Source organism: Triturus cristatus, chromosome 1_2, assembly GCF_964204655.1.
Source record: "Triturus cristatus chromosome 1_2, aTriCri1.1, whole genome shotgun sequence".
Lineage (NCBI taxonomy): Eukaryota > Metazoa > Chordata > Amphibia > Caudata > Salamandridae > Triturus > Triturus cristatus.
The window spans coordinates 1155581502-1155595831 of record NC_140580.1 but is presented as its reverse complement, the minus strand read 5'-3'; the positions used below and the strand labels follow the sequence as shown (position 1 = coordinate 1155595831).

Here is a 14330-nt window from a genome sequence, read left to right as displayed (position 1 = left end):
CCCCCAGATGGTGTCCCTTTCCTGCTGTGTGTTCATTAGCCCCCCCCAGATGGTGCCCCTTTCCTGCAGTGTGTTCATTAGCCTGCCCCCCCCACCGATGATGCCCCTTTCCTGCTGTGTGTTCATTAACCTGCCCCCCTATGGTGTCCCTTTCCTGCTGTGGGTTCATTAGCCTGCCCCCCCCCAATGGTGCCCCTTTCCTGCTGTGTGTTCATTAGCCCCCCCAGATGGTGTCCCTTTCCTGCTGTGTGTTCGTTAGCCTGCCCCCCGATGGTGTCCCTTTCCTGCTGTGTGTTCATTAGCCTGCCCCCCCCCATGGTGTCCCTTTCCTGCTGTGTGTTTATTAGCCTGCCCCCAATGGGGTCTCTTTCCTGCTGTGTGTTCGTTAGCCTGCCCCCCAGATGGTGTCCCTTTCCTGCTGTGGGTTCATTAGCCTGCCCCCCCCCAATGGTGCCCCTTTCCTGCTGTGTGTTCGTTAGCCTGCCCCCGATGGTGTCCCTTTCCTGCTGTGTGTTCATTAGCCTCCCCCCCCCCCCATGGTGTCCCTTTCCTGCTGTGTTTATTAGCCTGCCCCCCCCCCAATGGTGTCTCTTTCCTGCTGTGTGTCATTAGCCTGCCGCCCCCCCAGATGGTTTCCCTTTCCTGCTGTGTGTTCGTTAGCCTGCCCCCCCCCCCCCCCCCCAGATGGTATCCCTCCCTCAGTGAGCTCTTGTTCTTTCTTCTGGGGAGTCACACTCCACCAACAGCCACTTTGTCTTCCAGGCACAGGGGTGTAGCTGCTGAGGTGACTGCTGCAGCCTCTCAGGCACTTCTGGCCTCCAACACCAGCCATGAGCTGCTGAGCAGAGCCCTGGAGGAGCAGAGCAGACAGGAGGACAGTGAGGAGCTGGAGGAGAGGTAAGGTCATGGTTGGGGGAGTGAGGGGGACTTGGGTGAGCTGCGGCCAGTGAGGTGTATGGGTGAAGGGATTGTGAGGGGGAGCCAGGGAAGGTGAGCTGTAACAAGAGGTGCTTGGGTGAGAGAAGTGTGAGGGGTGTCCAGGGACTATGAGCTGTAACAAGGGAGGTGTATGGGTCAAGAGAGTGTGAAGGGGGATCAGGGACTGGAGCTGTAACAGATGAGGTGTATGGGTGAGGAGAGTGTGAGAGGGTAGCCAGGGAAGGTGAGCTGTAACAAGAGGTGTAAGGCTGAAGGGACTGTGAGGGGTAGGACTTCTGTAATAAAGTCCCTTTTTTTGCATGGTTCCCCCACTTATTGCTGAACTGCTGATGTACTTTGACTGAGTCTGTCCTGGGCTCCTGCCAATCGGGTACCCAGGGCCTATGTTCTTTCCCTAAAACTGCATTGAAGACAAAACCCAATTGGCATCTCAGGCCACAGGTCCTCCCCTTTTAAATGGTACCCCAGGTACCCAGGGCACTGCGACCAGGGAAGGCCTCAAAGGGCTGCAGCACTTGTTGTGCCACCCTTAGAGGCCCTGTACCTTTACACACACACACTGCTTGTTTTGGTGCAGAACAAAGTGAAGAGTCGACAAGGCACACCTGTGTGCCATGCCTACAACCCACTGCCCTGGTATAGGTAAGCCACCCCTCTAGCTGGGTGCACTATACCAGTGGTGAGAGTACAGGTGTATGAGCCCTGTACCCCTACAGTGTGTAAGTCCATTCTTAGACATTGTAAATGCATTCATGCCATAAAGAGTATATGGTGGTGGGAGTTTGTCATTACAAACTCCACAGTACGATAATGGCTTTACTGAAAACTGAGAAGTTTGGTATCAAACTTCTCAGCACATTATACCCACACTGATGCCAGTGTGGGATTTCATGTAAAATGCACACGGAGAGCATCTTAGAGATGCCACCTGAAAAATGACCTAACACTAGTTTCCAGGCTGAGTGGCTGCTCACCAGCTGCTACCACCAGACATGTTTCTGGCCCCTGGGTCGAGAGCCTGCTGCTCTCGGGTGTCTGAAACAATGCACATCCTGGGATGAGGTGCCAAGCTTCCTCCCCCAGGATGGGCAGGGTCCACAAAAGGGAAGCTTCAAAGGCTTCCTGCCTTTGTGAGCTACCCTAGCCCTCCGCTGCTTTCAGCAACTGGTCCCCACCGGTTCTGACTCCCACTTTGGGTGGGAAAACCTGCAGGAAAACCAAGTGAGGAAGGGAGGTATGCCCACCTTTGCCAACCCCACCACTCAGGTGGGGGAGGCGAGGCGAAGCACAATCCTCAGTCCCCGCCATCCTGCAGATGGGGCAGCCCAGCCAACCAGAGTGAGGCATATGCACCCCTCCCACTGGAGGGTGGCATAATAGGGGGTGTACCCACCCCAAGGAAGGGACCCTTGCTGACAACCTTTACTTACCTGTAATGCCCCTAAATCTAGTATTTAGGGGCATCCCCAAACCTTGCCTCAGACAAGCAGCGACCAAGAAGAAAAGAAGAAGAAGGACTGGACAGCCGTACCGAAGCTAAGAAGAGGAGGACGCCCAATGACTTGGCCCCAACCCTCAGGATCGAAGCCTAAGTCCAGCTCCGACCCAGAACACTCAGCACCGAAACACACCAACCCCAAGCCATCGGCACTGAAATCTTCAGCATTGAAACAGCCCGATGTACCGAAGTCACCAATAAAGCACCGTTTTGATGATCCGCTCAATAAACCGGACCCGAAACAGAAAGTTTTGTACATTCATCCCACTACTGGACATAATACCACCAGAGGACTACAACACTGACTCATAACCAGGCAATGATCCTGACTTATACCCTACCAAGCCCTCTCCACCAGATAACAGTGTAGGATACATTGATTTGCTGGGTAGAGCTGCTAATTATCTTGGGGTGCAGCTCCATAAAGAGTCCCTCGAAGAGGTTTTCCTCTTTGAAACCCTTAGCAGTACACAAAAATCACCACACACGTTACCCATGCTCAAAGGAGTGATTAGGCATGTCAGAGATATATTCAATGATCCGGTCAGGGCACGTATCCTTACCCCTAGGGTAGATAAAAAATATAAGTCTGCACCCAGTGTACATAAAACGACAATTACCGTTGGATTCATTAGTGGCATCCAACGCACGTAAAAGAGCCAACTCCCAAACTACAGGGGATGCTCCACCCCCAGATAAAGAATCTGAGCTCCTTGATGCTTCAGGGATAAGGGTAGGAAACAAAACACCTTGTCCTAACTGGATTTAGTTTAAACAACAGAATATTTTCATACACTTTCGTGAATTGAAACACCAAAAATGGGGCTTTATGAATTGCCTATTCTTCAAAAAACTTTTTGTTTATTTCACATTCTTTTTTTGTGTGATAAAGACAGAACAACTGTACATAATACAAACATATATATTCAATATAAATGACAATATATTAAACAACACCCTAGCAGATTTAAACATTCAATCATCTAACATACTTGGCCAATCCATTCATACCAAAAGCTGACTCATACTAAACTAAACTAAATGGTCCTTTAACCACTACTCCCTTTTGGGCACAGATTGTTGTCCGTGTTTCAGACGTATTAAGACATTTACTTTCTTAATAAACACTTCAAATCCCACATAAACATCAAGGGCAAGACTTTTGTGTGGAGTGTGTGAAGGACCGACTGGTCTACGCGTTTCGAACCTCTATCATTGTGAGGTTCTCTTCAGGACCAATATAATCTGGAAAAAAGAAATAAATAAAAAATAATCAAACTAAAGCCAAATGAGCAGTTTAAGAACTTAAGCCAGCCCCCACTCCCGGCCTGGCATACCCACCTTAAGAATAAACGTTAGCGTGTGACCTTGACCAGCTTTGTGTCCGAAGACGATTCAACCAGCTAGGGCCGGAGCTGTAAACGACCAAATGTGACAATAAACACACTCTTAAGATCATTCTCGCCACAAGAGGACAAACGAACAAGGATAAGACAACAGGTAAGGGAGTTGTCACTCACCCTACGATTTCAAGTCCGCTTTGTACCAAAGAGTTGGTGTAACAAACGTTCAAGTGTTCTGTTTGTTTTGAGTAATTGTACTCTCAGTCATCCGCTCCCATCAGAGACTAAAAATAGAAAGAAGGGCGATGTAGATTACGAATGTTCATCACTGCTGCTAACCCTTAAAAAAGTTTTCGCCTCCTCGTTAGGAGGAGTTGTTATATCGTCGCTTACCTGGTGCCTTCTCATTTCCCGGCGTTCAGCGAAACCGTACCGCTGCAACAGGGACTTCTTCTGTAACCAGGAAGTGAATCCGATGCATAAAGTCGAGTCGAAATCATGCCATAGATTCATGGGAATTGTAGTTCTTTAGCGAGAGGAGTGGGAAATGTAGTTTCCCGTCGGACCAGTGCCGATTAGAACTTTATTGAAAAATACATAAAAACGATGAATTTGGTGACGCAAAATGGTACGAATTCGTACAGTATGCAATCATGTCCCTCATACTTGGAGCGATCATCAGATCATATTCAAGTCGTGATCGGTCTATATATTTCAGCTATTTCATTGAGACCGTTGGTCATTGTATTAAATTTCATAATGAGGAATGACTCTCTTTGGCTCAAGAGTCCCTCCAGATCACCACCACGCGGGTCTTTCTCAATTTTGGACAAAACTGTCCACTTAAAGTCTTCCTCACGATGTTTCAATAGGCTCCAATGGCTGACTAGTGGAGCATTTTCAACTTTCCGTCGAATCCTCGACTTGTGTTGAGTGATGCGCTGTCGTACTTCCTGGGTGGTCTTGCCTATATACAGTTTGGGGCATGGGCATGTGACTGCGTACACGACATTTTTAGTCCTACAGTTAGTAAAGGTATCATGTTTCCAATGAATGTTGCTGAAGGTGAATATATCCCCTTCTACAGTTTGTTCACAGCAAATACAAGACCCGCATCTGTGGTGTCCAACAATTGGAGGTAGGGCTAGTAGTCCTCTCAACGTGGGGGGCTGTTGTTTAGGCAAAGCTGCTCTTACGATGAAGTTCGCTATGCTTTTTTCTTTTTTGAACGCGAAGAGGGGTGGTGTGGAAAAATCATTATGTAGATCTTTAACCAGGTGCCAATTTGAAAGAACCAGTTTGCGAAGTTGGTGTGAATTGGGACAGAACGTTGTCACACATACTGGCCTGTTAGCCATCTTCTTCTCTTTGCTCACCAACAAAGTTTCCCTTGGTGTCCACCAGGCTCTTTTCAGGGAATGTTTAAGTAATTTTTTTGGGTATCCTCTCTCCAGTAGTCGGTCTTTAAGTTTATTGGCATGAAAAAAGTATTCCTCCTTTTGTGAACAATTCCTACGGATCCGTAGGAACTGCCCGTAAGGTAAATTCTGCTTCAAGCTCCGAGGATGGTTGCTGGTGTAATGCAGTGCCTTATTTCGATCGGTTGACTTCCTAAAAAGTGTGGTTTCTAATTGACCCGATAGAGGATACCCAAAAAAATTACTTAAACATTCCCTGAAAAGAGCCTGGTGGACACCAAGGGAAACTTTGTTGGTGAGCAAAGAGAAGAAGATGGCTAACAGGCCAGTATATGTGACAACGTTCTGTCCCAATTCACACCAACTTCGCAAACTGGTTCTTTCAAATTGGCACCTGATTAAAGATCTACATAATGATTTTTCCACACCACCCCTCTTCGCGTTCAAAAAAGAAAAAAGCATAGCGAACTTCATCGTAAGAGCAGCTTTGCCTAAACAACAGCCCCCCACGTTGAGAGGACTACTAGCCCTACCTCCAATTGTTGGACACCACAGATGCGGGTCTTGTATTTGCTGTGAACAAACTGTAGAAGGGGATATATTCACCTTCAGCAACATTCATTGGAAACATGATACCTTTACTAACTGTAGGACTAAAAATGTCGTGTACGCAGTCACATGCCCATGCCCCAAACTGTATATAGGCAAGACCACCCAGGAAGTACGACAGCGCATCACTCAACACAAGTCGAGGATTCGACGGAAAGTTGAAAATTCTCCACTAGTCAGCCATTGGAGCCTATTGAAACATCGTGAGGAAGACTTTAAGTGGACAGTTTTGTCCAAAATTGAGAAAGACCCGCGTGGTGGTGATCTGGAGGGACTCTTGAGCCAAAGAGAGTCATTCCTCATTATGAAATTTAATACAACGACCAACGGTCTCAATGAAATAGCTGAAATATATAGACCGATCACGACTTGAATATGATCTGATGATCGCTCCAAGTATGAGGGACATGATTGCATACTGTACGAATTCGTACCATTTTGCGTCACCAAATTCATCGTTTTTATGTATTTTTCAATAAAGTTCTAATCGGCACTGGTCCGACGGGAAACTACATTTCCCACTCCTCTCGCTAAAGAACTACAATTCCCATGAATCTATGGCATGATTTCGACTCGACTTTATGCATCGGATTCACTTCCTGGTTACAGAAGAAGTCCCTGTTGCAGCGGTACGGTTTCGCTGAACGCCGGGAAATGAGAAGGCACCAGGTAAGCGACGATATAACAACTCCTCCTAACGAGGAGGCGAAAACTTTTTTAAGGGTTAGCGGCAGTGATGAACATTCGTAATCTACATCGCCCTTCTTTCTATTTTTAGTCTCTGATGGGAGCGGATGACTGAGAGTACAATTACTCAAAACAAACAGAACACTTGAACGTTTGTTACACCAACTCTTTGGTACAAAGCGGACTTGAAATCGTAGGGTGAGTGACAACTCCCTTACCTGTTGTCTTATCCTTGTTCGTTTGTCCTCTTGTGGCGAGAATGATCTTAAGAGTGTGTTTATTGTCACATTTGGTCGTTTACAGCTCCGGCCCTAGCTGGTTGAATCGTCTTCGGACACAAAGCTGGTCAAGGTCACACGCTAACGTTTATTTTTAAGGTGGGTATGCCAGGCCGGGAGTGGGGGCTGGCTTAAGTTCTTAAACTGCTCATTGGGCTTTAGTTTGATTATTTTTTATTTATTTCTTTTTTCCAGATTATATTGGTCCTGAAGAGAACCTCACAATGATAGAGGTTCGAAACGCGTAGACCAGTCGGTCCTTCACACACTCCACACAAAAGTCTTGCCCTTGATGTTTATGTGGGATTTGAAGTGTTTATTAAGAAAGTAAATGTCTTAATACGTCTGAAACACGGACAACAATCTGTGCCCAAAAGGGAGTAGTGGTTAAAGGACCATTTAGTTTAGTTTAGTATGAGTCAGCTTTTGGTATGAATGGATTGGCCAAGTATGTTAGATGATTGAATGTTTAAATCTGCTAGGGTGTTGTTTAATATATTGTCATTTATATTGAATATATATGTTTGTATTATGTACAGTTGTTCTGTCTTTATCACACAAAAAAAGAATGTGAAATAAACAAAAAGTTTTTTGAAGAATAGGCAATTCATAAAGCCCCATTTTTGGTGTTTCAATTCACGAAAGTGTATGAAAATATTCTGTTGTTTAAACTAAATCCAGTTAGGACAAGGTGTTTTGTTTCCTAGTGTATTCGGCTCAGTTCTGCTGGTCATTTGAGCCAAAGCCCAGTTTTGGTTTTTAGCATCTTGTGCGGGCGCTGGCTCGCGAGGCTGCATCAGTGGTATTAGCGAATAAGTAACCACGAGATTGTGACAACTTTTGTTGTTAAGAGACAAGTGCGGTGTGTGTACTACATGTTTGTCCATTTGTGTTCCATTGGTTGTTTTATGTTCAAACACGTTTTTGATTTCACCCTATGAGTTAGTTGTGCGATGGCAGAAAAAGATGCCTTCGCCTACAGTGAGGAACATATCCAGAACTTAATCCGAGAACCCCCCGTCTTTGCTTCAGCTACCCTAAGTGCTACTGCAAAAACTCAGAACGAATCTGACAAACTCATTCGATTACGCAAAAAACAAATTAGGACAGACTTACATGGCCATTTCCTATTACAACACCTTAAAGAAGGAACAATTCCATCAGGTTTACAGATACGAAATATTCCAGTAGTTTTTATCGATGACCCGATATACAAGAAAGGATACAGCTGTATTGAGACCAAATGCAGCCGGGATTTAATGGTGTTGACTGTCGAAACAGCCCATAGGCTGTCATTGTTACAACTGCAAGAAATAGCGGACCTGGAAGCAGAAGTCAGAAACAACCAAAGTCTCACTGACGCTAAAACTTTACTTGAAAAAGTTGAGAAGGAGATATCGGAGTTTAAAGACTACACGGTCATTCAAAAAAGCAATAAATTTGAGGCGGACAAAAAGAATTTCTCTTTGGAATCTACATACCCGTACTTAAATAAAGATTTCTACATTAACAACGAATCGAGAAATTATTTACAAAATTACAGAGGACGTTCAAGAAAGAAATTTATCACCTTCTCTGAAACAACATCTTCATCTTCAGGGGGTGAGTCGGATGACAATATAGGGACAAACATAAACCCAAGACTAAAACAACAAAACCAGGATCAACAAATTAACCAAGGGCCGCATTTTTTAGCCCGGGGCCAGCGGCAGGGCAGAGGCCGCTTACGTTATTTCCAGCCATGGGAAATGAGGACTCGGCGTCAATACTACAGGAGCTAGCTCCTTCACCTGTGTTTAATTTGTCTGAAAAAATCTTGACAGAAGCAGAATTGTCTGTTTTATCTAAAGGACTAGGATTTGTACCATCTAGACCAACGGACTTTGTGAAACTGAAGCTTGAAATAATAGAATTTTGTCGAAAGTTGCGGCTCAAAATATTTTTCCAGGACAGCCCCGAAACCTCCTCAACAGAGATAACAGGACTAAGGAGAAAATCCTTGTTTTGCCCATCAGGCCCAAAAATCCCCAAAGATATCAACACTTTCGAAAAGACTATCCTTTCTGGGATACAAACAATGGAAACGAGGAAAAGCTATATCAGATACAATCTGGCTAAACAAGAGAAAGATGCTTTGTTGGCACTTAAAAATGACAGATCAGTGGTAGTGAAACAAGCGGACAAAGGAGGTGCAGTGGTGATTTGGGACCTAAATAAATATAAAAAAGAGGCGTTGCGTCAGCTAGAGGATGTCAGCTGTTATCGGAAAATCTCAAAGGACCCAACTAAGGAGCTTCAAAATCAACTTTTTCAAATTATTGAAGAAGGGTACACACAAGGTTTCGTTGGTCCAAAGGAATGGATTTTTCTACAAAACAAGAACCCTAGGATACCTGTCTTTTATGTTTTACCAAAACTACATAAAAGTGAGATTGACCCCCCTGGCAGACCAATCGTTTCAGGGTGCGAGTCGCTTATTGAACCAGTTGCCCAATATATTGATTTCTTTTTTAAAACCTTTCATTAATGACATCCCGGCCCACCTGAAAGACACCACAGCTTTCTTGAACCGAATAACATCGGTAAAATTTGACAATAAAAATCAATTGATGGTTACATTAGACGTGGTGTCGCTTTACACCCAGATACCCCAAAACCAAGCGTTAGAGACATTAACGTGGTTCCTTGAGAAAAGAGAACGACCAGTCCAGGTTCCATCGGATTTCATTTTGGAACTCGCCAAATTTGCACTATCAAAAAACTATTTTTCTTTTGACTCCCAGTTCTTCTTTCAAATAAGAGGCGTGGCGATGGGGTGTCCTTTCGCCCCAGAGCTAGCGGTGCTATTCATGGGACTATACGAAAAAAAATTCATCTATGATAACAACCCGTACTCGGCAAATATTTCCAACTATATGAGATACATAGACGATATCTTTTTAATTTGGACTGGGTCTCAACAACAACTTGACGAGTTTGTAGGATGGCTCAACGAACGAACAAGAGACATTAAATTCAGCTGTTCGGCATCCAACCAGTCAATAACATTCTTGGACGTCAAAGTAGAAAATCTATCGGGTCAATTAGAAACCACACTTTTTAGGAAGTCAACCGATCGAAATAAGGCACTGCATTACACCAGCAACCATCCTCGGAGCTTGAAGCAGAATTTACCTTACGGGCAGTTCCTACGGATCCGTAGGAATTGTTCACAAAAGGAGGAATACTTTTTTCATGCCAATAAACTTAAAGACCGACTACTGGAGAGAGGATACCCAAAAAAATTACGTAAACATTCCCTGAAAAGAGCCTGGTGGACACCAAGGGAAACTTTGTTGGTGAGCAAAGAGAAGAAGATGGCTAACAGGCCAAAATGTGTGACAACGTTCTGTCCCAATTCACACCAACTTCGCAAACTGGTTCTTTCAAATTGGCACCTGGTTAAAGATCTACATAATGATTTTTCCACACCACCCCTCTTCGCGTTCAAAAAAGAAAAAAGCATAGCGAACTTCATCGTAAGAGCAGCTTTGCCTAAACAACAGCCCCCCACGTTGAGAGGACTACTAGCCCTACCTCCAATTGTTGGACACCACAGATGCGGGTCTTGTATTTGCTGTGAACAAACTGTAGAAGGGGATATATTCACCTTCAGCAACATTCATTGGAAACATGATACCTTTACTAACTGTAGGACTAAAAATGTCGTGTACGCAGTCACATGCCCATGCCCCAAACTGTATATAGGCAAGACCACCCAGGAAGTACGACAGCGCATCACTCAACACAAGTCGAGGATTCGACGGAAAGTTGAAAATGCTCCACTAGTCAGCCATTGGAGCCTATTGAAACATCGTGAGGAAGACTTTAAGTGGACAGTTTTGTCCAAAATTGAGAAAGACCCGCGTGGTGGTGATCTGGAGGGACTCTTGAGCCAAAGAGAGTCATTCCTCATTATGAAATTTAATACAACGACCAACGGTCTCAATGAAATAGCTGAAATATATAGACCGATCACGACTTGAATATGATCTGATGATCGCTCCAAGTATGAGGGACATGATTGCATACTGTACGAATTCGTACCATTTTGCGTCACCAAATTCATCGTTTTTATGTATTTTTCAATAAAGTTCTAATCGGCACTGGTCCGACGGGAAACTACATTTCCCACTCCTCTCGCTAAAGAACTACAATTCCCATGAATCTATGGCATGATTTCGACTCGACTTTATGCATCGGATTCACTTCCTGGTTACAGAAGAAGTCCCTGTTGCAGCGGTACGGTTTCGCTGAACGCCGGGAAATGAGAAGGCACCAGGTAAGCGACGATATAACAACAACTCCTAACGAGGAGGCGAAAACTTTTTTAAGGGTTCGCGGCAGTGACGAACATTTGTAATCTACATCGCCCTTCTTTCTATTTTTAGTCTCTGATGGGAGCGGATGACTGAGAGTACAATTACTCAAAACAAACAGATCACTTGAACGTTTGTTACACCAACTATTTGGTACAAAGCGGACTTGAAATCGTAGGGTGAGTGACAACTCCCTTACCTGTTGTCTTATCCTTGTTCGTTTGTCCTCTTGTGGCGAGAATGATCTTAAGAGTGTGTTTATTGTCACATTTGGTCGTTTACAGCTCCGGCCCTAGCTGGTTGAATCGTCTTCGGACACAAAGCTGGTCATGGTCACACGCTAACGTTTATTCTTAAGGTGGGTATGCCAGGCCGGGAGTGGGGGCTGGCTTAAGTTCTTAAACTGCTCATTGGGCTTTAGTTTGATTATTTTTTATTTATTTCTTTTTTTCAGATTATATTGGTCCTGAAGAGAACCTCACAATGATAGAGGTTCGAAATGCGTAGACCAGTCGGTCCTTCACACACTCCACACAAAAGTCTTGCCCTTGATGTTTATGTGGGATTTGAAGTGTTTATTAAGAAAGTAAATGTCTTAATACGTCTGAAACACGGACAACAATCTGTGCCCAAAAGGGAGTAGTGGTTAAAGGACCATTTAGTTTAGTTTAGTATGAGTCAGCTTTTGGTATGAATGGATTGGCCAAGTATGTTAGATGATTGAATGTTTAAATCTGCTAGGGTGTTGTTTAATATATTGTCATTTATATTGAATATATATGTTTGTATTATGTACAGTTGTTCTGTCTTTATCACACAAAAAAAGAATGTGAAATAAACAAAAAGTTTTTTGAAGAATAGGCAATTCATAAAGCCCCATTTTTGGTGTTTCAATTCACGAAAGTGTATGAAAATATTCTGTTGTTTAAACTAAATCCAGTTAGGACAAGGTGTTTTGTTTCCTAGTGTATTCGGCTCAGTTCTGCTGGTCATTTGAGCCAAAGCCCAGTTTTGGTTTTTAGTATCAGGGATAAGGGTGGCCTCTCAGGCAGCAAACTTCTGGCGCAGATCCAACACACAAGCATTGGTAGCAAGATACGACCGTGCATATTGGGACGAAATGGAACAATTGCTCCAATTTCTATCACAAGAGCATAGAGCTAAAGCTCAAGACCTAGAGAGGGAGGGTCAACGGATTTCAAATAATCAAATGAGATGCTCCCTAGATGCTGCAGACACTGCTGCTAGAGCGGTGAGCACCAGTGTCCTTTTAAGGAGGCACGCCTGGTTACGTATATCTGGGTTCAAACCAGAGGTCCAAACCTCCATACTAAATACACCTTTTGATAAGGAGCACCTCATTGGCCCAGTGGTGGATTCTTCATTAGAAAAAATTAAAAAGGACACCGAAATGGCCAAATCCATGGGAGCCCTCCAGCTACCTACCTACATCCACCTACAAGGGTAATAACCAACCCTCTGGCTCTAAACATTACTTCAGAGGGGGTTACAGGGGAAACAACGGCAAACGCGGAGGAAGAGGTTCAAACACACGCACCTCCCCCTCCAATACAAAACAGTGACTTACCTGTACTTCCCCCCGACCACTTAACACCAGTCGGGGGAAGACTGTCAAATTTCCTACCAACTGGGCAGTCAATAACAACAGACAAATGGGTTCTAGAGATTATCCGTTCTGGTTACTGCCTGGAGTTCATCAACACTCCTCCAAATTTTACTCCAAAGTCACACAAACTTTCACAGGATCACCTACAGCTCCTCAAACAAGAGGTACAGTCGTTACTTCTAAAGAGAACTATAGAGCCCGCACCACTACATCTCCAAGGGTCGGGTGTGTACTCCTTTTACTTCCCAATAGCCAAAAAATACAGCTCACTCAGATCAATATTAGATCTCAGGGAGCTACATTTTTACATACAGTCAGACAATTTCCACATGGTAACACTTCAACAGGTACTGCCTCTTTTGCAAAAGGACGACTTTCTGTCTACTCTAGACTTAAAGGACACCAACTTTCATACTCCAATCCACCCTGCTCATCGCAAATTTCTCAGGTATGTGTTAGCGGGCCAACATTACCAGTTCAAGGTACTTCAATTTGGAGTCACCACTGCCCCCAGAGTCTTCACAAAGTGTCTTGTGGTAGGAGCTGCTCACCTGAGAAGACAAAGCATCCATGTCTTCCCATACTTGGACGACTGGCTCTTCAAGGCCAGCACGTACCAACAATCTCTCAAACAAACTTCTGTAATCATTCAGTTACTTCATCAACTAGGGTTCGTAGTCAACGTGCTAAAATCACATCTTCAACAGGCCAAGACTCAAAACTATCTAGGAGCCACTTTAGATACTCAAAAGGCTCTAGCATTCGCAACATTCAGGCTTTAGTTCTCCAGTTTCAACCCAATCAATCACTTCCAGCTCGGTTTTATATGCCACTGCTGGGGATGGTGGCATCTTGCATCATGATCGTTCCCCATGCCCGGCTGCACATGCGTCCGCTTCAAGAATGCTTAGCCAGTCAGTGGAACCAGTCACAGGGTCTATTAACCGATCTAGTGTTGGTAAACGGCCGTACTCATCGCTCTCTGCAGTGGTGGAACACACAAAATGTATCAAAAGGACAGCCGTTCCTAGACCCGGTTCCACAGATAGTACTAACAGTGGACTCGTCCCTCACTGGCTGGGGAGCTCATCTACAACAGCACACAGTGCAAGGCCAACACCAGAGGTTGCTTCACATCAATCACCTAGAGCTGCTTGCAATATTCCTAGCACTCAAGGCGTTTCAAACTCACCCAAAGGGAAAAGCTGTCCTAATTCATACAGACAACATGACAGCCATGTATTACTTACAAAAAAAGGGGGGGGGGCACACTCTCTCCAACTTTTCAGCTTGGCCCAAGACATCTGGAGGTGGGCCATTCCCCACAAAATGTATCTCCCAGCGGAACATTTCCCAGGAATCAACAGCCAGATTGCAGATCTCCTCAGCAGGCAGAGGCAGCAAATCCACAAATGGGAACTCCACCCTCAGGTTCTCCTCCCATACTTTCAACATTAGGAAGTCCCTCACATAGACCTGTTCGCCACACACCAAAACGCAAAATGCCCAAACTTCACGTCCCGGTATCCACACCCATTGTCCAAAGGCAATGCACTATGGATGAATTGGTCAG

General features: G+C 44.7%; 1 protein-coding gene across 2 annotated transcripts in view; it reads left to right on the top strand.

Annotated features, from left to right (window-relative positions):
* The window catches only part of LAMC3 (laminin subunit gamma 3), a 770318-nt gene that overhangs the window by 683178 nt on the left and 72810 nt on the right, over positions 1–14330 (top strand). For both annotated transcript variants that reach the window (XM_085613958.1, XM_085613956.1), the window contains exon 21: positions 763–897. In XM_085613958.1, coding sequence (XP_085470084.1) covers positions 763–897 — 135 coding nt within the window. The remainder of the gene's footprint in view (positions 1–762; positions 898–14330) is intronic.